We start from the raw sequence: 22,302 nt of genomic DNA, 5'->3' as shown, positions 1-22,302 counted from the left end.
GATGGATCCCTGAGTTTAAGAAAACAAAATCCTACCTCAACTCTGGCTGGTGCTAAGTTATACAATAATGTCCAGTTAGTGCATTTAACCATGCCTAACACTTTAAATTTCAGATCGTTTGTATCAAAACTTACATGGTAACCAAGATTAACCCAGAGAGAAAAATAAAAGATATACAGGTGTGAGAACTTGCAAAATTTTTCTTTCCATGGACCAGCTTTTTAATTTTATGTTCCATTATATGGGATAATGGCATCATCTTGCAATTTTAATGTGATGTCCCAGACCATAATATCCAAATACAATATTTATGCAGTAATCTCCAAACTAAAATATTCATGGGGTTGGGAGATTGGCTGCTGTATTTACTGGATTCCAAAACTGATAAGCTGCAAGCACATGCTTTGGTTAATTATGAGTAAAAATACAGACAACCGATTCCCAAGGTCTCAGAGAGGTTCCTGGTGGAGAGGGGCTGGTGGGAGCGGGATCTGGATTGGGAGAAGGTGGCAAAGACTCAGAATCTGGGTATCTAGCAGATGAAAGGAATCAGCTTAAGAAGTGATTTGCTTTTTTCCCCCCTGCTCTGTGCATTAACCATAAACTGGAAAGGTAAAGGCTGGAAATCAAGGTAAGTCAGTAAACACCTGGGTGTGTCTTTTCTTAGATGCTGGCTCACCAGTAAAGTGTACATAGCTCTTTTACCTGAAGGATGGAGGGCAGATTGATTTGCAGCAATGGGCTCAAGACATAGAAGGTGGCTAATCATGCTCTCCTCCCTTCAGTTTCACTTCCCACTGACTTGGTTACCTGGGGCAACTGGGTCAACAGGTGGAACTACTGAAACACAGACATCAAAAGGACCTGGGTACCAGTCCTGCCTCTGCTTTCACAGACTGTGAGATGGGCTGGCTTAACCTCTCTGAACGTGTTTCCTCACCTGTCAGATGGATCCTGTACATCTGTCCTGACACCTCCTGAATTTCAGCTGGGAAAGTGCAATGGATGATGTTTACAAAGGTCCTTGCACAAAGTTTGGTAAGGACAATCCACCCAAGCAACAGACTGACCCAATCATCAGTTCCTTCTTACATAGTGATAACATCCTGCCCCAATCCCTCACATCCTTGATCATCTTTTCATGCTATATTTTTCTCCATAGCATTTTAAACTTTTAATAACATATACAAGATATATTAAATATACAAGATATTTCATTTATTGTCTATTCCACCTTACTAGACAAAAGCCCCAAGGGGTCGTCTATTTTTGTTCACTGTTATATCCTTAATGTCTACAACTGTGCCTAGCACACAGCTAGTGCTCAATAAATATTTACTGAGTAAATAAAGGAAAGAGTAACAGCCACACCTGTCAGGAAATCAGAAAGTGGAGGCACTTAGTTAACCAGGTACTCGATTCTTCTAACATGCATTTGACAGACGAAGGAACTGAGTCATAGGAAGGTTAAGTCAATTCCTCAAAGCCACACAGGTGGCAGTCCTAGACTTGAATCCAGGTCTCCATAAATCTAATGCAGGCTCTTAACTACTCTGCCATTCTTCACCAGTCCTAATTTGCCAGGTATTGACAATAGCATCCAGTGAAGGATCTGAGAACTTGTACTGCCTCAAAAAGACATTGTGCAGAAATGACAACCAAAGGGCTCGCTGCTGGTTCTGGAAGATCTCACAATGACTGCTGTCTTCAGAACAGGCCACCTAAGGGCAAACCTGGAATCATGGGCATTCGGTTTTACCTTCTGGGATGCACGTTTCAGGGCTGGGTAGTTTGCTTTTCTGAGACTGCTCAACTGGCATATTATGGAACAAAGTCATAGCTAAGTAGGATTCTACTGGTATGTCACAGAGACCAGGTCTACTTGGCTGAGCATCAAAGGAAAACAAATGGAAGGTGGGGAGGGGCCCTAATTCTCGCCCCTGGAAAAAGAGTTCAGGTGTGGGGATTGCCTGATGGAGTATGTGTGTGAAGAGGGGTTAGGTGGAGGGGGGCAAAAGGGGAAAATTGGAACAACTGTAACAGCATAAACAATAAAACATAATTTAAAAAGAAAGTATCTGTAGCCTTTGGAAATGATTTAAGAAAAGGAAGACGATGAAGAAGTCCCTCAACTCAGTTAAGCTCCTGGCTACCATCTCAGCATAGTCATTGAGTATGAATTTATTCCAGACCTGTCTCATCCTATAATGAATTCTAAAAGGAAGAACTCTGCCCCTCAGATTTTACAGCGTGTTCGGAGTGTGAAGGAATCTTAGCAATCAGCTAAAATAACTAATTCTACTGACTAAATATACACACATGTAGACACACACACACACTGAAACCCAGAGGGGTGTATGATCCAAAGTCATCCAAAATATATAGCCTGGGGAAACAAAACAAAACAAAACTCCCATTCCTCTCTTTTCCTGTCCAGTGATCTGTCACTGAACCCAGACTCCTCCTTTAGCACAAGTCCAACCTGAGCATTTTAGTTAAAAAATAGTCATGGAACAAAGCATGAAAACCGCAGTGTGTGAAGTCAGCCAACCACGTGAATAGGCCCACAAGTGCCAGCCATCTGATGATGCCGGGGCCACGCTTTGGGTTCTGGAGGCAGACTACTCGTTTCAAGTCCTGGGTCTGAACTAATCGTGGGTGACCTGAACACGTGATGGTTCAGTTTCTCACATGGAATATGGTGATCATCATAATAGCTGCCTCACAGAGTTGGTGTGGAGGTTTAAATGAGATGATATACGGAGAGGGCTTAGCAAAGTGCTCAGCACAAAGTAACTGCTTCATAAATGTTCACCAAGATGCTTAACGTTTTTCCTTTATCAAGCTAGAAAATTTAAATGTATATCTCTCTCTGGTACAGGCATGTGTAAAGCACATAGAGGGCTAAGGAGAAACTCTATGAACTGAAAAGCAATGCTATTTCAGCACCAAGGACAGAAGCCCACAGCCTTGACAACGAAGCCAATCTCCAGCTATTATTTTCGTTAAGCAATGTCCATGGTTGTGGTGGTAGAGGTGACAAGTGTCATGAGAATCCTTCTAATTCTGCCTCAGTGTCATGAATACAAATCCCTTCCACCTTCCCATGCCACGATTCAGAGAGGATTCAGCTCACTGGGTTCCTGGGCAGCTCCGCAGGGGCCGTGATGGCCATTTGTCTCAGGTGCAGGGTGGATTATGCCTTTTCCTGACCTTTATTTTCTGGAATAACAAAGGGGCTTCAGGCATCCCTGCATTCAGCAGCTCTAGAGAGCACCTTCTATACTCCAGGTCTATGTGCTGAGAATATGCTTGTGAGTAAGACGGCCATTAACCCTGCCCTTCTCTCTCTTCTGCAGAGAGAGACCAAAAAAAAAAAAGGAACAACAACACCTACCATTTACTGAGCACTTACTCCTTTCTAGGCCCTGCTCCTCACACTTAATAGTATTCTCTAATTTAGTCTTCACCACAATCCTATGAGGGTTCATTTTACAAATGAAGGAATAGACACAGAGAGGTTAAGTAATTTTCCCAAGGCCACACAGCTGGTTAGTGGCAAGGGTGGGATTCAAACCTTAGCAGTTAGGCTCTGGATTCTACACTCTTAGCCATGAGGCTGTAATAGTGCTCTAATAAATAAATAAGCAGACTTTAAAAAGCTACAACACACATTAATATATAATTAGATATTTGCAATAAGTGCTATACAGAGAAACTCAGTGCAATGACAGAAAATAAGGAGACAGGTATGTCATTAGTGAAGATTGTTGAGGAAGGCTTCACTGAGAAGGTGACATTTGAGACTGATGAGAAGGACTCAGTCATCTGAAGTGTTTTATCTTTACAGAAGTAGCATGTGCAAGAACCCAAATGAATGAAGAGACTAAGGTGGCTGGAGTCAGAGCTACAGGGAAATGTTCAGCTTCACTACCTCACTGGGGAGTAGATAGGACAGGCCGACGCTGAGCCAACTGGTGGAAGGAATGTACCATCTGTAAGTACATGTGGCCTGGACAAGGTAGGAAACTCTAGAGGAACATACTTAGGGAATCAGTATAGCACAGTGGCTTGGAGAACAGACTCTGGAGCCAGACTGCCCGGGTCCCAGTCCGATTCTCACTTACAAGCTGAGTGTCATTTAATCTCTCTAGCCTTGGTGTCCTCATCTGGAAAATGGACATGGTATTGATTTACATTGCGTGGGCTGTTGCGGGAATTGAATGTAAGGTGTTTAGGATTGTTTCTGGCACACAATACACTCTCCACATGCTTCTATTATTATACACCCTGTGTTAAGAAAGCTGACTTAGGTTTGACATTCAAGGATGGAAGAAAAACAGACTCAGGGACCCAAATTCTGGAACCTAATGTCTCCTGGCTCAGTGGCCCAGCTCTTCACAACATGCAGAGCCTGAAGCAACCGGCACCTCCAAGAGTTCTGAAGGTCCATTGAGCGCTAATTGGTTTTCCACATTTCACACATTTTAAAAAACAATGTTTACAGCCTTTTATTCTGATTGATTGTAAAAGTAATGCATATGCACCATAGAAGACTTGGGACAGAAAAATAAATCGAAGAAGAAAATAAAAACCATATTCTACTTCTCAGAGATGACGCTGTGAAATATTTTCCTTCTAGTCCTTTGTCTAACTCAACATGGATTATTTGGGAAAAAGAAAAGCTCTGAAGTTGACTTCAAAACACATGTGGAGGCCAAGAGAGGGTATGCATACATACCTCTGTGTGTGTGCCTGAGAGATGCCATGCACTATTTTGACATGGCTGCCATAATTGAATTAAATGAAATGAACATGCAAACAGTGATAAACTCACTGGTTGGGTTTAAGAAAAGCTAAAGGGAAAGGCAATCTGCTTTCCCCATTGGAGATGAGATACTAATTATCTTCTCACATCAATCATGGTGCTACAAGGCAGCTGGGAGAAAGCCCTTCTCTTGATAAGCAAGTTGGCACCAAAGAGTCTCCTGAAAGCAGATTTGCTTGGAGGAGGTTCCTGGCCAGGCTCTCGATGGGTTTGCCAGCTTTTGGCTAAACAGTTGCCTGTTTATACATCAAGGGAGATTTGGGTCTAAAGATTAGTTCAGTGACAGAAGGAGCTGCCAAACGGGGAGGGCTGGGACCTATCCTAGCTTCTTTCCGGTCTAGTCTTCTAACATTTGAAATGCTGATTGTTTCCCTACAAGTTGTAGAAAGTGTTTCCAAAATATTAATAATTTGTATATCATCTTCAAGGGTTTCTTCCATCATCATCATCACCGCCACTATCATCGAATTAATATGCACAACCACCTGTTCCAAGAGCTTATCCATATATTCACTCATTTAATTCTTGCAACTCTGTATAGTTGGTTTTATCATCATTTCCACTTTACAGATGACACAGCTAACACACAGGTGATTCATATAACTTACCCAAGGTCACACATACCTAGTGCGGGGTTAGCAAGGCAGTCCTGAAGCCTGGCTCCAGAGCCTGGGTTCTTAACTGCCCTGCCCTGCTATGTGCTTCATTTAGAAACCACATGAGAATTCCCTTAATATTGCATTGGCCAAAAAGTTCATTTGTTTTTTTTCCACAAGATGAATCTAGTAGTGCTTAGTTGTCTTTAACTTTATTTGAAACAATTTTGGTAGATTGTATTGACACAGCTGTTATACTAGCATGCATTAAAAAAACTTATTGGTGAATTTTTGTGTAGCCATTTTCATATTGAAGATGGAAGAAAACATGCAACATTTTCTGCATATTATACTTTATTATTTCAAGAAAGGTAAAAATGCAACTGAAATGCAAAAAAAGATTTGTGCAGTGCATGAAGAAGGTGCTGTGACTGATCAAATGTGTCAAAAGTGGTTTGTGAAGTTTCATGCTGGAGGTTTCTCATTGGATGACGCTCCATGATCAGATAGACCACTTGGAGGTGATAGCGATCAAATTGAGACATTGATTGAAAAAAATCAACGTTCTACCACATAGGATATAGCCAACACACTCAAAATATCCAAATCAATAAAGTTATTAGTGAAAATGAAAAATGTGTCTTTCATTTTACAGAAAAAAAATAAAGGTACTTTTTGGCCAACCCAGTATTTTTCTCAAAGCCGAATTTAAATATCTTCAACTATTTTTTTTAACTTAGTCTTATTCTAAGCATAATATCCATGAAGTCGTGGGCTAGATGAGCTAATTACATGAATTTTCATTGATACACATTAGATCCACACCCCATTCCCCAGTATGCCCATTTATGAACTACGCAGAATAATGTCACATCACTGGTGGATTATGAACACACTTTGGGATAGGCTGACTCTAGAAAGTAGGAGAAGGACCTGACTTCTGCCCCTCCCCACAACTCATCTGAAAAGTGATTCTGCTTAAAGTCATCAGAATAGTCATCAGAGCATTGCTCTTCCACCTGTACACCCCAAGAACTTATCACTATGGGTCCTCTCAGATCCTGGGTTGATAAAAGAACACAGGCCTTAGTCAGACTGAACCAGTTCCAATCCCAGCTGTGCCATTCACTTGCTGTGGGACCCTGAGCATGTTACAGCAACTCTCCAGGCCTCAGCTGTACTCATCTCTACAATGGGGTAACATCTGCCAAGTGAGGCTAGAATGAGCTAACATACTGGAAAGCACCTGGCTTGGGGCCTTCCTGTGGAAACTCGGTTCTCCACAATTCCGACCTCACTGTCTGAATTTTAGAGATGAGGAGACGGAGGTATGGGGAGTCAAAGTCATTTGCTGAAGTCCCATGGCTCTCACATGGCAGAGCTGGCTGCACTCCAGTGTTCTTGCTCTTACTACTAATACCACACTGCTCCCCAGAACTAAGCATTGGGACTTTGGTGACATTGAATTAATTAGAAACCTTAGGTCAACCAAGTCAGGAAAAGGCTCAGAGGAAACCCTATTTTGGTTGAGGAAAGTGATTCTTTCTTTCCGTCTCCCAGTAAGGGGCCTGTCCCAACACACTGGGACTTGATCAGACTGCTGAGACTTGGGAAACTTGTCTGATGCTCCCTAAGCAGAAGTGAGGAGCTCCTGGGGGTGTCTGCAAAGACCCGCTTATTCAGGCTGTGAGAAGACCTGAGGGCACCTGCGTCTGCTAGCTCTGCCGAGGCTATCTGAGAAAATGGTAATTGTATTGTACTACGTGTCTTTCAATATATCTAGTTACTTTACTTTTGGAGGAAAGCTAGGAGAGAAACAGTGAACACAACGCTCCCCTTCATTTAATTACAGGAACAGTCAGGACCAATTTGGCAGCTATTAAAATACTAGTTTGCCTTTATGCCATCTCTTTGCAGCAGGAGCTGAAAGTCCAAATTGGCTGCTAAAGGCTGGATATGGGGACAGAAGGTCAACACTGCTATTAGAAACCACGTGGAGTTAAAAAGTGAGGCACCATGTGGCCTATTTTGTGCCCCACTGCTTGCTTTTGCCCCTCCCCATGTCTTTGTCTTATAAGCTCTTTGCTTCTGTCACAATGTCTTTTACAAGAACTGGCCCAGAAGCATCAGAATAGGAAGGGACTTGGGAGACGTTCTTGTTCATCACCCTGGTTTGTCAAAGGGAGGAAGCGAAGCCCAAAGAAACAGAGAGGCTGTCTCAAAGCCAGTCAGCATGTTGGAGGAAAGCAGGAGCAGAGCACAGGGAGGCTTCACCATGCAGGGATACCGGGCTCTGGAGACACGGCCACCTGGCGCTGAGTCCTGGCCCTGCCCGAGATGTGTGAGCTGAAGCAACTTCCTTCAACTCTCTGAATCTCGGTTTCCTGATCTGTGAAATGAGGCTAAAAACTGGGAAGGGTCGCCATCTGGAGCCACAAAATGAAAACTAACACAAAGGACAATTGGACTAATGAAAGTTGTTAATGAGTAAAAGGGGTCAAAAGGTACAAACTTCTAGTTATAAAATAAATGTCATTGAGCTGTTATGGACAGCATGGTGACTATAATCAATAATAATGTATTGCGTATTTGGGAGTTGCTAAGAGGGTAGATCTTAAAAGTTTTCATTGCAAGAAAAAATAAAATCTGTGCCCTGGCTGGATGGCTCAGTTAGTTGGAGCGTCGTCCCATATACCAAAAGGCTGCAGGCTTGGTCCCTGGTTGGGGCGTGCACAGGAGGCAACAGATCCATCTCCCCCCCCGCCCGCCCCGCTCCTCTCTCTAAAATCAGCAATCATATCCTCAGGTGAAGATTTAAAAAAAATGTAACTATTAACTAGATATTTTGCAATATATACACATATCCAATTATTATGCAGCACACTAATGTAATGTTATATCTTAAAAAAGAAAAAAGATTCCTGCCAGTGAACTGCTTGGTTATTTGAAGGGATGTATTTATTTTACTTTAACTCTATCTGGAAATAAAAGGTAATTAAACAACTAAAAAAATAAAAGCACTAACAGAGTCAGGGTTTGATATCATTTGCACTGCTTGATTAACCATATCTGAAGTCAGGCACTGATATTTTAGTTGAACTAGCCAATAACTTCCTTACTCCTTAAGCTACTTTGAGCTGAGTGTCATTTCTCACCAAAAATATCCTTCCTAACACATCACCAGTATAGGAACCGGAGCTCAGCTCTGCACATGTGGATACATAACAGAAGACAGGCAGTGGCTAAGCTTGTTCACACAGCAGGTGAGAGACCTCAGCTAACAAGGAGGAGAGACTGGCTGATGATGACATGTTGGTTCATGTTAGTATTAAATAAATGCTAAATTACTGGCCTTAATTCACCAAGTGAGAGAATCACAGCTGAGGACTCAGGGACTAGTGTTAGAGCTTGTGAACTATTCTGTCTTTGAATTTTAGGGTTTTAGAAGGAGATATAAGCAACATCTCCTTAGCTGGAGCCTTTATCCTGTTCCATGCTATTTGGACACTACCTGTCAACTACTGATGCACATCAATTAGACAGGATATACACACACAGAGGCATAATTCTGGCCCATACACCATCTATTTCTTTCTTCCACTAGCAATATTTTAGTCCTGTACTTAACCATGGCAATACCATCATTACTATCATCACCACCACCATCATCATAGGGCATTTACTACACATCAAACGTTTTTATGCAGCATCTCATTTAATCTTCCCAACAATCCCATGATGGTAGGTCTATCAATAATTCCATTGTACAGGTAAGGGGAAAGGCTCAAAGAGGTAAAGTCACCAGTCCAATGCAATACAACTAGAACATGGTAGAGCAGAACTCTAACCCAAGAGGTGTAACCTTAAAGACCATGATTTTAATCTCTGTCCTATACACAGTTCCTAGCATAGTGCCTGGAAATAGTAGTCAGAGAATAAATACTGACTAGGCTGGAACAAAAATAGTAGGGTGGATGTAATTCAGTCATGTCTATCAACTTACAATGGGCTCCATTCTTATGATGCAACTTTATTTGTATAAAACATGTATGACAAGGTCACCTATGGGGGGAAAAGGTCTTCATTCTCTACCTAAAGGTGTGGACATAAAAATGTGGGCCAGTTTTGATTATTAACCACCTCCATGGAAGCTCCATCTCATTTCCATGGGCTTTGGGGCCAGAGACATGAATTCAAATTCTAGCACTTTCCTGCTGTGTGACCCTGGAAAAATCATTTAGGTTCCCAAAGACCCCTTTTTTTTCCTTGACAAATGGAGATACTAAATCTTATTTTTGCACTGAGAATGAACTTGGCTATAAGAATGAAATTGGATCCTGCATGAAAAGGTCCACCAAAGCAATTGGCACTTAGCAGGAACACAACACACAGTGGCTATAATTCTTTTCCCACCCAGGTCTCGCCAACCCTTAGTGGCCAAACATGCTACACTAATCTGTGCTGATTTACAGAGCATCTTCAAACCTGGGGCCCTTTTTACTTTATTTTTTAAAGTAAAGACTTATTTTTAAAAAGATTTTATTTATTTATTTATTTGTAGAGAGAGGGGAAGGGAGGGAGAAAGAGAGGGAGAGAAACATCAGTTGGCTGCTTAACACCCCCAACTGGGGACCTGGCCCACAACCCAGGCATAAGCCCTGACCAGGAATTGAACTGGTGATCTTTTGGTTCACAGGCTGGTGCTCAATCCACTGAGCCACACCAGCCAGCGTGAAACCTGGGGGCTCTTTTTAAATGCAAAGGATGAAGGTTGTCAATAGGACAGGAACATCCATAGACAGCTGGATGAAATCAAAGTTAAAATGAAGGAAAATGATACAACATAGGGAGTTTCTACTCAAAGGTCAGGAAATGGAGATCACTGCTTCTTTTGTCCCTCCCCGCTGGGGATAACTGGGTAAACTAGGCCACAGAGCCAGGCAAAACCACACCTCCATGAGCAGTGGCAGAGTACACCTAAAGCAGAGATCGCAAACTGAAATTCCAACAGGGCCAGGTATGGAAGGGGGATGGGTGAGAATTTCAGAGACCTGAAAACACGGGCATTTTCTCTGATCCAGTTGAAATTGCCATGACAAAATTCAGGCACAGAGTTAGTAGAACTTCTTATCTTTAAAAACACTTTTTTTATTCCTCACTCAAGGATTTTTAAAATTGATTTTGGAGAGAGAGAGGGGTGCGTGGGGTTGGGGGGAGTGCGTTGATGTGAGCGAGAAACATCGATTGGTTGCCTCCCATATTGCATGCTTCCTGTATGTGCCAAACTGAGGACAGAACCCACAACCTAGGTATATGCCCTGACCGAGGATCAAACCTGCAACCTTTCGGTGTATAGGATGATTCTCCAACCAACTGAGCCACCGGGCAAGAGCCAGATCTTCTTATCTTTTAAGGTAATCTGGAAAGCTGGCTTTTCATGAGACTGAGAATCCAGCTCATCTCTGGCCATGGAGGTTTGCTATTTTTAAATAGGGCTATTAATTTTCAAATAAAGCACCTGAATTAAACACAACAAAACAAAACCAACATGAGGGTCAAACCAAAACAGGTTAACAAATTAAAATTACTTTATGAGCTGCCAAGTTGTGCCCTGAGGTCAACTGTAGAAAAAGGGCCTAAGATGTTAGAGTGATCCTGGGCTAAATTTTAATAATATTTTACATCTGGATGTAAAATATATTAAAATTGGATGGTGGAGCTGATCATATGAACCCTCCTACAGGGGGCGCTCAAGACTGCATCCCTCCCTGCTGATCTCTGGCCATGGAAATATGGACTCAACTCAAAGCTGAGTGGTACTGATGCTATTTGGCACTGCTCATTTTAATGAGGGAGGCACAACGGGTAAAATTGGGTTTTGGGTGCCTCAAGTCCCCGTCAACATCTTGAGTATCAAAGTAAGTCAATGCGAGGGCACTAGGCTGGAGTCAGGATACTTGAGTTCAACTCCCATGCTGGGCATGAACTCTTCCACTAGAAAGTAAATTCCATGAAAACAAGTATTCTATCTTGTTTACTGGCACACACTTGGCATTTGGCAAGTAACTGTTGAATGACTGGCTAACCAAATGGTTGCTCGGGGGACATCACAAACTATGGGCCTCCATCTTCACATCAATAAAACAGGAACTAACAATGGATGCCCTATTTTTGTTGAAGGGTTGCCACAGTGAGAGGACAGAGTCATAGAAGTGCTTGGGCTACAGGTGTAAAGGGCAACAACATTTAGTGTGAAACGTTTACTATCCTCTGTCGTTGGCTGACAGGAAGGGCCCCTTCAGATCCTACATGGCAGGGGCGAGGCCCGCAGTGCCTGCCTTTCTCCCATCCTCAACTTTTTTCTGGCTGCACCAGACCAGCCTGGAAGGAAACCCCAAAATGATCACTCAGATTTTCATTTCCATTTTGCACAGAGAGTGGGAGGATGTACTACCTTGCATTGTCCCGGCCGTGTGACTTCAAGAAATTCATATCTCGGTATCGGGAGAGAAATGCCACCAGCTGGTCATTTGTCCTGTGGAAACAAAGGAAAGTTAGAATCCTCCAGAGGCAATGGGGAATAGAGCCTTGGCTCCATTCTTTGTCATAGGAAACAGGATCCTTCCTCCTTTCACACCCATCGGTGGGCTGATCAGGCTGTATTCTTTCATGAGTCACCCTCAACCACACTACATTAAAACACACTATTTGTGTTTGTCTCCTATATGCTCCATATACTGTGAACTCCTTGAGGATGAGGATAGTATCTTATTCATTTTGGAATCTTCAGTGCCCAGCCCTGGGCTTGGCAAATAGTGAGTCATCAGTGTGTAGTTCAATGCCAAAAACATAGTAACTTTAGGGCCTTTGCACTTGCTATGCATGGAAAACCCTGTCCTGTATCTTCCCATCACTAATGTGCTGTTGTTATCCAGGTTCCCTTTTAAATGTCATCTCTTAGGAAAGGAATTTTATGGTCATTCAACCTAGAGTAGCACCTGCATCCCCCTCTCTGCCTTTATCATATCACTCTATTTATTTCCCTATCTTTTTTTTAAAAGATTTCATTTATTTATTTTTAGAGAGAGGAGAAAGGAGGGAGAAAGAGAGGGAGAAAAACATAATTGTGTGGTTGTCTCTTACGCACCTCTGCTGGGGACCTGGGCTGCAACCTAGGCATGTGCCCTGACTGGGAATTGAACCAGTAACACTTTGGTTTGCAGGTTGGCACTCAATCCACTGAGCCACACCAGCCAGGGCTATTTCACTATCTATCACTATGTGAAGGTGTTGAACTTCCTTAGATTAGGATGTAAATGCCATGAAGACAGAACTTTGCTCATCACTGGCACATAGTAGGAGCTACGTTAATGTTTATTGGATGAAGAAATGACTCAAAGTTGACATGAATTTGAACTGACTCTTTCAAAGTGCATTTTGAGAAATGAATGAATGAATACGAAGTTCTAGACAACCACTGGGCAACTGATTGAGAGATCTTTAACAAAGATAAAGTGCAATGCAAACGAATGACATCGTTCCCAGCATTGTTATCCCAAATTTATCACCATCAATCTCAGCACTAGCAGTGTAGTCACAGCTAATCAGCTTGTGCATACAGCTGTGACAGTATTTTAAAAGGCAGTCACACGGGTCTCCATCTGCTAGAAATGCAGTCGCCTCTTCTGCAGAATAAACCCAAACAGGTAAACGGTGCTGAAGTGACAGCTCCTTTATCATTAGGCTTCTTTGCTCAGGGATTTTTATTTAGGAGGAAAGGGTTAACTATTGTTTCAAACTGGGAGAAATGTGTAGGCAGTGGAAAGGAAGGACACTTCTGGGAACAGAATGGAGGCTAGACCTCTGAGAGGCAGGTGGGTACCTTAGAAGGTGATGCCTAGACACAAGAAGCAGAAGAACCTGGAGACAGATCCCAGATCCTCTCCGGACCAGGCCCTGTGTCCAAGGGTAAGTCATTTATCTTCTCTGAACTCACCAGGTTGTCCAGCACACAGTAGGCTCTCCATTGATATATTCTGAATGGACAACTGGGTGGGTTTAAAGATCATATAGTAGGCGTGCAGCAAGTACAAGCTGCTCTACTCTTTCTGCCTCCCACCATCTGGTCTGAGCTGCTCCCACCCCCTACTGCTTCTTCATTTCCCTGCAAGTCTCTGCAGTCGCGCCACTCCAAGTCCCTGTTCTGTGATTGGATGACTCATGTTGACCAACTCATAATTCCAGCGGAGGGGGCACAAAGCAGTAAAGAGATGCTGCAGTGAAAATGAGCACTGCTGATGTCCCATCCTATTAACAGAAATAAACATCAATTCAAAGCCAGCCGTTCTAGCAGGCAGTAGACTCCAGAAAAACCCCGTGTGTGCGGAACGAGCTAAATCCAGCACACACGCAGAAAGCTAAGCTCTGCCGGTGCGCACAGAGGTGAACTCTGGGGATGCAGTCAAAGGCTCACCCCACGTGTCTGCACAATGATGGTGCATCTCCTGTGTGGACAAACCCCTACCACTCACTGTAAGGTAAAGCCCACGCATGCCCCACACCAACTTATGCTAGCTTGTGGGCAAAGGGCTTCTTGAAGTTGCTGCAAGAGGTGTTAACTAACTCAGCCCATAAAAAATTAAAGCAAGCTCTCTCCAAACCGTCTACATGTCCCAGCAGTTCCTGTTCACCGACCCCCTCACTACTCTCTGCAACAGTTCATTATTGTCGTTCTGATGAATACAGGGACAAGTTAACCTCTGAATGGGTCCCTGGCAGCAGGAATAATAAAGAGGGGCCTCTCAGTAGCCTCAGTGGGAGGGTTGAAGGGGCCGGGCTGGGGCTCTCAAGGGGCCGACTCTTTCGAAGCCTTAGGCCTCCCAGGGTCAGTGGCTGCTACTCCATTTGGCAACCCTAGAAAGCCCTTTCAGGGCCTTGCGCTGGGGCCATTTTCACATTTACCGCTTCACCAAGTCCCCATCGGACAGGGATGAATAGGCATTTAGCGAATTTACTTAGCGATGCTTCCACATGAAATCCTCTCAAAAGATGACATCTTGGGGGAGGAAGGCTGGATGGGAGGGGGCCGTGGATTCCAGGCTTAGAGCTTGTGGGTAAAGCTGCTTTTCAAAGCAGAGAGCTGTGCCCCCTGCCTGTCCCCCCTCCCTGGGGCCCTGGTCCCCTCGCTCTCCCTCTGCATAAATAAGCCTGCTCTGAATACTAAAGCCTGTCTCCTCAGCCTTTCTCCAAAAGAAGATGGAATTCGGCTGGGGACCAAGTTTTCCTATTGTTGCTTTCAGACGCCTGTCGATAATTGCCTACATAATATTTAGTTCTCTCCAGATAATTAACAGCTTGCGATCTGTTGACATTTTACCCAGTTCCAGTGTCTCTCTCCCTTCCCCTCACACACATTTCTCACTCACTCTTTTGGGGGGAGTCAGTTGCCAAGTGGCTCCCACAGCTTATCAATTGTGTCTGCTTCCTTGCCAGCCCCTTTGCACCTTTTGCAGAAATTATTAGAAGATACATCTCTTCATCTATGCCAGTTCCTCTGATTCATGATGGTGACTCTGGTTCAGCATGGTACTGTTTGGAGCCACCATAACATCTTTGTTTTAATAAACATGTTTTTAGTAAATATTAAAATAAACGTATTCAAACCACATGGGAATATCCGTTGAAACACATAAATAAACGAATAAGGAAAGAAGCTCCATGACCATGTATGGAACGTCCACCATGGCCTAGGCCCTGGGACTGACTTTTTCTACAGTTTTTTTTTTTTGTATTTAGTTTTCACAAAGATGCTATAAAATGTGAGTTTCATTTCCATTTTATAGATGGACAGCTGAGACTCAAAGAAGTCACCCATTTAGTAAAATGGAGAATTGGGATTGGAACTACCAGACCACTTCTACAAGCGAATGTGTGAATAAATGAGTGAGTAAGTGAATCAATGAATGATTGAATGAGTTTTATTCCAGGTGCAGAAAATAATATACAGGCGCCCTGATGCCTCCTAATTCAGAGTCTAGCCTTTGCACGAAGAACAGCAGCCCTCTGCTATTAGACACTGTATCTTTAGGTTCTACCCAAGACCCACTGAGTTAAAATCTGCTTTTAAACAAGATTCCCAGGTGAGGCATCTGCCCTTTAAAGCTTAAGAAGCGCTGTTTTAAGTCAAGCATGATATCACTAGTTAATTCTCTTCCTCTTTCTTTATTCATCATCTCCCCATGGTCTCTTCCTGAAAGCCCAGACTTTGAGCATGTTACTTTCAGCTCTGTAAACCTCACATGTTGGGAGTATTAAATAACACATGTAACACCTGTGCAGAAGCACCTGTCTTATTGTAATCCTTTGATAATGTGGCCTGTTACTTAATAATATGTCTTACTGCCATTTTGAACACCAGAGGCTTAAGACATTTTGAACTGGAATAGCAGTGTAAGGACCCAGCCTAACCTGAACTTGGAAGGCTTTCTGTCCATCACATGCATGGGATGCTCTGCAGAGCATGGTTTGGAAACGCCCCTAGAAGGGACTTGTCCAGTCTCCCAGCTGGTGTCAGGGTTAGGAACTATCTTCCAGAGGGCCATTGTACCATCAGGTTGTCTGATATGCATACTGACTCTGGGCTGAAGACACACAGGAAGGGGCATGATTCAGCTCTCTCGTCCTCCGCCCCCAACACTCCCTCCTGCCCCCGTGCCTAGGAGCCCAGTCACAGCTACGCCCGTCAGCAGGCAGTGTGTGACTAGGCTGAGGATGGGGCCTGTTTGGCCTCCACCAGGAAAAAGCCCCGCTCAGAGCCAATCCTCTTTCCTGGGTCCCTCCTGCCCACCACGCTTGGGTCCCAGATCTCCTTCTCTGATAGAGGATGCTCATGACTGATGATGAGGCTGACAGTGCTCAGGCAAAAGTTAAGCACAGAGTTTTGCGAATGTCAGGACTCAGGATTTCAAACCCTAATGCTGCCAGTATGCAGAGACCTCCTGGAGGCAGTGGGTGGGCCATCTGTGGAGAAGAAATGTGCACAAGTGGCGGTGAGAGAGGCGTTGGGATCGGGCAAGGTGAGGGTGGTGCGGGCCAAGGAGGCACCTTCAGTCTGAGCTCAGAGCATACCATGTCAGTATTTCCCCAATTCCTACTACTAGTGTTTCATCTGTACAGTTATTTCATATTTATGTTCAATTTAATTTTTAAAGATCCTTACCCGAGGACATTTTTTCATTGCTTTTGGAGACAAAGGAAGGGAGGAAAGAAGGGAAAGAACATCGATGTGAGAGAGAAACACTGATTGGTTGCCTCTGGTACATTCCTGGACTGAGGATTGAACCCGCAACCTAGTTATATGCCCTGACCTGGAATCTAACCCACAACATTTTGGTTACGAGACAACATTCCAAAAAACTGAGCCACATGGGCCATGGCTGTCTGTTCAATTTAAATACCACGTTAGCTTCACTCTAAGCAACAATATTTGTGATAGTTGATGTACATTTTTTCTCTCAAATTTTAAATTATGGTAAAATACACATAACGTGAAATTTGCCACCTCACCCATCTTTAAGTGTACAGTTCAGTTGTATTAAGTACATTCACAATGTTGTACAACCATATCCACCATCCATCTCCAACCCTCTTTTTATCTTGCAAAACTGAAACTCTGAACTCATTAAATAACAACTTCCTATTTTCTTCATGCTCCAACCTCCTGGAAATCACCATTCTGCTTTCTGTCTCTAGAAACAGTCAAGTTCATATAGTAGCCAAACTCTAGGAACCTCATCTAAGTGGAATCATCCAGTATCTGTCCTTTTGCAATTGGCTTATTTCACTTAGCATAATGTCCTCAAGGTTTATCCACATGGTAGCATGTGTCAAAATTTCCTTCCTTTTTAAAGCTGAATTATATTCCATTTGGGTGTACCATTTTTATCTTTTTTTCCGTGTTATGTGTGAAAAGCAGTAATGACTACTTATCTGTATAACTCTTAAAGCAACGTGGCTACCAGGGGCATATGTGGAGTGGCCCGCTGTCCTGGTTCGCCCGGGACTGAGGGGATGCCCAGGACACAGAATTTTTAAAGTCAGAAAGTCCTAAGCAAACCGAGATGAGTTAGTGACTCCAAGTGTATAGATCTGCTGAGGGATGTGCGACCACAGGAGAAACAGCGCACTCTGTCCTTTTCTGATGAACTGCAGAGTACAGGAAACCATGACGGTGGGAAGGTCAACTGTAACCCTTCCCTATGCTTTTAAAGTGATGATTATGAAAACTATGGTTACAGCAAGATAGAGAATGAAATGACAACAATGGCAACACTAGCAATAACATCTAACACTTGAGTGCCCCCTACGGGGACCAGACACTATTCTAAGCATTTATTAACCTATTTATTCCTCCTGGCAGCCTTGTGAAGTAGAAGCTATTATATTCATATCCATTTTTTTTTAATTACATGTATTTACCTGACTCTTTTTTTAATGTAATGATATATCCTGCTGTTCTGTCTAATAAGTACATACAGGTAAACCTCACCCTTTTAGTGGCTGCACAGAATTCTGTAGGATGGGCATAGCCAATTCCCTCATGATGGACATTTAGATTATTTCCTTTTCCCCCTCTTATAGATACTGCTTTTGTGATCATCTCTACATATGTATCATTCTGGGTGTAGGTGTGATAGATTGCTGTAGGATTAAATTTCTAGATGTGGAATTGTTCACGCAAAGCACACTTCTTAGTCTCTCTTTGGTTTCAGAAAGACACACTAAATAGAATGAGGCCATCCCAAGTTGAGGGCACGCCCGGGGCTCACGACACTGCACAGGAACCAAGCCAGCTGGCTACTGGGTGGGTGGGTGGGGAGGGAGAAGGAACTTGTAAAGTGATGGAGTGGAGAATGCCCTGGAGGGGCTGGTGCGCGTCTCTGGCAGGCAGGTGAGATCTGGGCAGCGGCCATTTAGCTTCCCCATGGTGCCAACAATCAGCGGGGCCCAAATGAGCCTTCTGTTGAGGAGGAGGGGGTGCGGGGGGGATGCACAGAGCTGTCTTCTCCAGGGCCCAAGGAAGTGGCTCAGGCTGCAGCCCATCTGTCTGCTTAAAAGCACTGGGATTTTCTCTCTGGGCACCTTGGACAATACTTTTTTGGGAGCCTGGCTATAGTTGTGAGACAAGCATCGAGTTTAATTCTGTTCTTTCCTCCAAGACCTGACACATAGTAGGTGCTCAATACAGATTTGCTGGCACGCTTAACAAATGTCCCAGTGGAGGGCTGGCATGCAGACCTCCTGGGTGTGGCTGCCAGACCCAGCACAGTACCTGCTCCTTGAGAGGAAGGCAGAGAATTCTCTCATTCACGTCTACATCCGAGCCTTTGCCCAGCCCATTCCCTTAACCGGAAATGCTCTACCCCAAGTCTTCACCCAGAGAACTGGGAGAGACGTGGGTCAATGAACCCCGGGACACGGGAACACACTAAATAATGACCACTGCAGAAAACTCTCTTTGGTGCCTGCAAAGTGCTAAGCGCTCCTCTTCCCTCCTTTAATCTCACAATAACCCCAGCAAGCCAGTACTAGTTTATACATGAATAAAGTAGGGCTCAAAGAGATTTACCAGCTTGGTCAAAGTCCTATGAGGGGTGGATAGGAGACCTGGGCCTTGGTACTCCAGAGTCTGGGCTCTTTTTAGTCCTGCTTTCCTTATGATGAATAAGCTTCAGGCGCGTGTTCCGTTTCTTTAGAAAGAGAGCCAGGAAACAAACACAAGAATCCGCAGCTGCCTTCTGAAGCCTCCTACTTCCTTTCAAGGGGACCATTGTCCCGCACAGGTGGCATGCCAGGAGTTGACAGAGATAAAGCCAGTGTCCCGGCTGTGGGCGTGCGGCTGCGCTTGTCTGAAATCTGAGCCCCAGTCACCTAGTTTCCTCTCATTGCACTCCATCTCATGAGTGGATTCGGGCTTGTTTTTCCATATGGCTTACTTCTTTTTGGGTGGCAGCAGTGACTATTATCACTGTGTCCTTGACTGTCTGGGCGGGTTATGCTCGGACCTTAAGTCTTCTTGTCTACTAGGAAGGCCAAAATTTCAGAACAAGAAGAAGAAAGGTCAGGAGCAAAAGCACTGGAGATAAGAGAAGGGGAATCCCTGATTCAAATGTAGCCAACGCTGACGGCAACACCCATGCTTGCAAGACACAGGGGAAAATGTATGGAAAAAGCCAGCTGCGGTATTTCTTCCAGGATCCCGTGGGCATAATTACAGCCATGACTGGGCACCCGAGGAAAAGTGAACTGGATCAAATGCCACCCAGCTTTCAGACTCCACTCTACACCATTGTCTGGAAAACAGTCGTAGGATCTTTCTAGCACAGAAGTTTGATCAATACTCTTCTACTCAATATCCTCAACAGCTCTCTGTCACCTGCAGGACACCGCCTTAACTCCTTAACAAGTGTGCAAAGTGGTTTGTGAGCTAGCCCTGCCTGCTCAATCTTCAGAATTACTTGAAGTTTTCTAAATGTTCTGTGCTCTTCGTAACTGTAAGACTTTGCAAGCTCTGTCTGTCTCTTGGGAAACACCTTCCATTGCTTCGGTGGGCCAGTCCCAGACACTTGGCACAGCAGCGGATAAGGTAGTTATGGTCCCCATTCACAAGTAGCACACAGGACGGTGGGGGAGGGAGACAAAGAGGTAGAGCCTTATGATATGGGGTGTTTGATGCACCAGGTGAACTGGAGCACAATTCCTGCTGGCGATGCCAGAAGGCAGCGGTTCCCTCTGCATAGGCAGGCCACACACTGGAGAACCATCTGGATAATAAAACCCGCTCACTTTTAATTCGATCTATTTATTTATATTTTGTTACCGATGAAAACAACGTGGAATTAAAACATGCTCATCGCACTTGCAGAAATTGGCAGACTGTTTCTCAAAATCTCCACGCTGTCAAAGAACGTCTGCAAGACATATTTTTCATTTTAAACATTCACAAGCCATTCTGAGAGGCGTTCCATCAGTGGGAACTTTTCACAGGGCAGCCCTTCCTCCAGATGGCTGTGACGGACGCAACTGGGAAGAACCGGCAGCCAGGGGCCACACCTGGCCCTAGAACACCGCCTGAATCTTGAATGAAGAACTAAATTGTTATTCAGCCTTGTATGTGTGTAGTCTATTTGCGTGTGTGTAGTCTACTTGATTGCATTTTAATTATCTGAAATCTGGTTGCCTTCATATACCATGAGACATCTTAAATGAACAAAACATTTGGTTAACCAAATTGCGCATCCCCTTACAACAACTGATCACAGCCAGTTATTTGATTTGTTTTTTTTTGGGGGGGGGTGGGGGGCAGCCAAGATGAGGATGGCTCTGGAGGACAGCAACAGATTGAATTTTAAAAGTAAATGTGATTTAAATGGGAAAGTCAAAACTTGGCCAAATAAAAGCTGTTTTCAGAGAAGTGTTTGTAGAAATTTCTCTCTGATCTTTGCCACTCTGCTGCTGTTGATTTTGAGCAAGTTTCTTACGTTCGCTGAGCCTTAACTTTCTAATCTGCAGAAAGGGGATAAAAATCAATGGTCTCGAAGTTGCCTGTGTGTTTGGGCGTATGGCACACACAGCACTTGGCCCATAGTAGGTGCTCAGTAAACGGCAGCCTTCAGGAGGAAGTTCTCATGTCCCTTTCTTAGAAATGCCAGAGGAAAGGCATGCCCACTGCTTGCTGGTTCTCCACCAACCTGTGACGTTTTTAATCGTACGTATCTGTGTTCCTGACACTAGTGTAAGTTATGTATGTTCAAGTCCCTCGACTGTAAGCTACTTGAGGACAGGGATTGTGCCTGATCCACCAAGATTTCCCCAGTGTCCAGAATAGGCCTTATGCCTCTTTCTCTTTGGGGCCCCAGGCCCACTTCAGGGTGGCCCACAGAAATAGTTCAGGATGTGTGTGTTGCATCCGAGAATGAGCGCTTCTGTCCATACTGTCCCTCTCTGCTGGGAACATGCTTCCTACACTTTTGCCTGATCAACTCCTGCTTGTCTTTGCAAGAACCAGCTCAGTGTCAGTTCAGCTGGGAAGGGCCAGAATATAAATAAGCATTAATCTAAATTGAACTGAACTGATAAACTCAACTTTCCCTCTGTGTGTATGGCTAAGATTCCCCCGATTCCCCCTTTCCCATTTTACACTCCCCTGGGTTTATAAAAATGAAGGCAATGACCTATAGTAATAATTTATCAATTCCAATTTTCCCAGGCAGGTGTCCCTAACGCACCAACACTAACGTATCAGAACTTGGAGCAATTAAAACAATGCAGACTTGAGACCAGAGAGAAGTAGGTTTAAGTTCTGGTTCCACCACTTATTAGCTGTGTAGCCTTGGGCAGGTCATTTTAGCTGTGTGAAGTTCAACCTCCACACCTTATAAGTTGTGATAAGGATTAAATAAGAGGGCACCGACTGCTGTTCTCAATGGAAAAATCCCAGCTGATACAGAAACCGGTACCAGAAGTGGAGTAATGAATGGTGGGAAGGGGAAAGCACAGAGATCTATCTATTCTAGGTTGGGTAACCTGGCCCATACAATGCTCTATCGTTAGCTGTTAATATTGTTGTTGCTATTATTACCTCTCCAGGACTTGAGCCGATATTCTTCTGGGACTGAGATACAACAAGGATCTCCATCCCTCAGAATGTCAGGGTCAGGTCAGTTCCGATTTCAGCTCTGAGGTGGGACTGAGCTCAAAAGACAGCTGACTGTCACCAATCACCTTGGGCAGCCTGCCAGGTTCACTAGCCCATCTGTACTGGAACAAGGTCAAAATACACTGCAACACAGCAGAAAAGCCACACACTCCTCCACAGAA

At 44.0% G+C, this 22,302-nt stretch overlaps 1 protein-coding gene across 1 annotated transcript in view; it reads right to left on the bottom strand.

Annotated features, from left to right (window-relative positions):
- XYLT1 (xylosyltransferase 1) overlaps nt 1–22,302 on the bottom strand; it is a 295,314-nt gene that overhangs the window by 31,337 nt on the left and 241,675 nt on the right. Inside the window, exon 6 of the mRNA XM_054589630.1 lies at nt 11,879–11,959. Within this exon, the coding sequence (XP_054445605.1) occupies nt 11,879–11,959 (81 nt within the window). The remainder of the gene's footprint in view (nt 1–11,878; nt 11,960–22,302) is intronic.

The sequence above is a fragment of the Pteronotus mesoamericanus genome, unplaced genomic scaffold, assembly GCF_021234165.1.
Source record: "Pteronotus mesoamericanus isolate MK-2021 breed Mesoamerican mustached bat unplaced genomic scaffold, CSHL_Meso_final scaffold_167, whole genome shotgun sequence".
Taxonomy (NCBI): Eukaryota; Metazoa; Chordata; class Mammalia; order Chiroptera; family Mormoopidae; genus Pteronotus; species Pteronotus mesoamericanus.
This window is presented reverse-complemented; position numbering and strand designations above follow the sequence as displayed.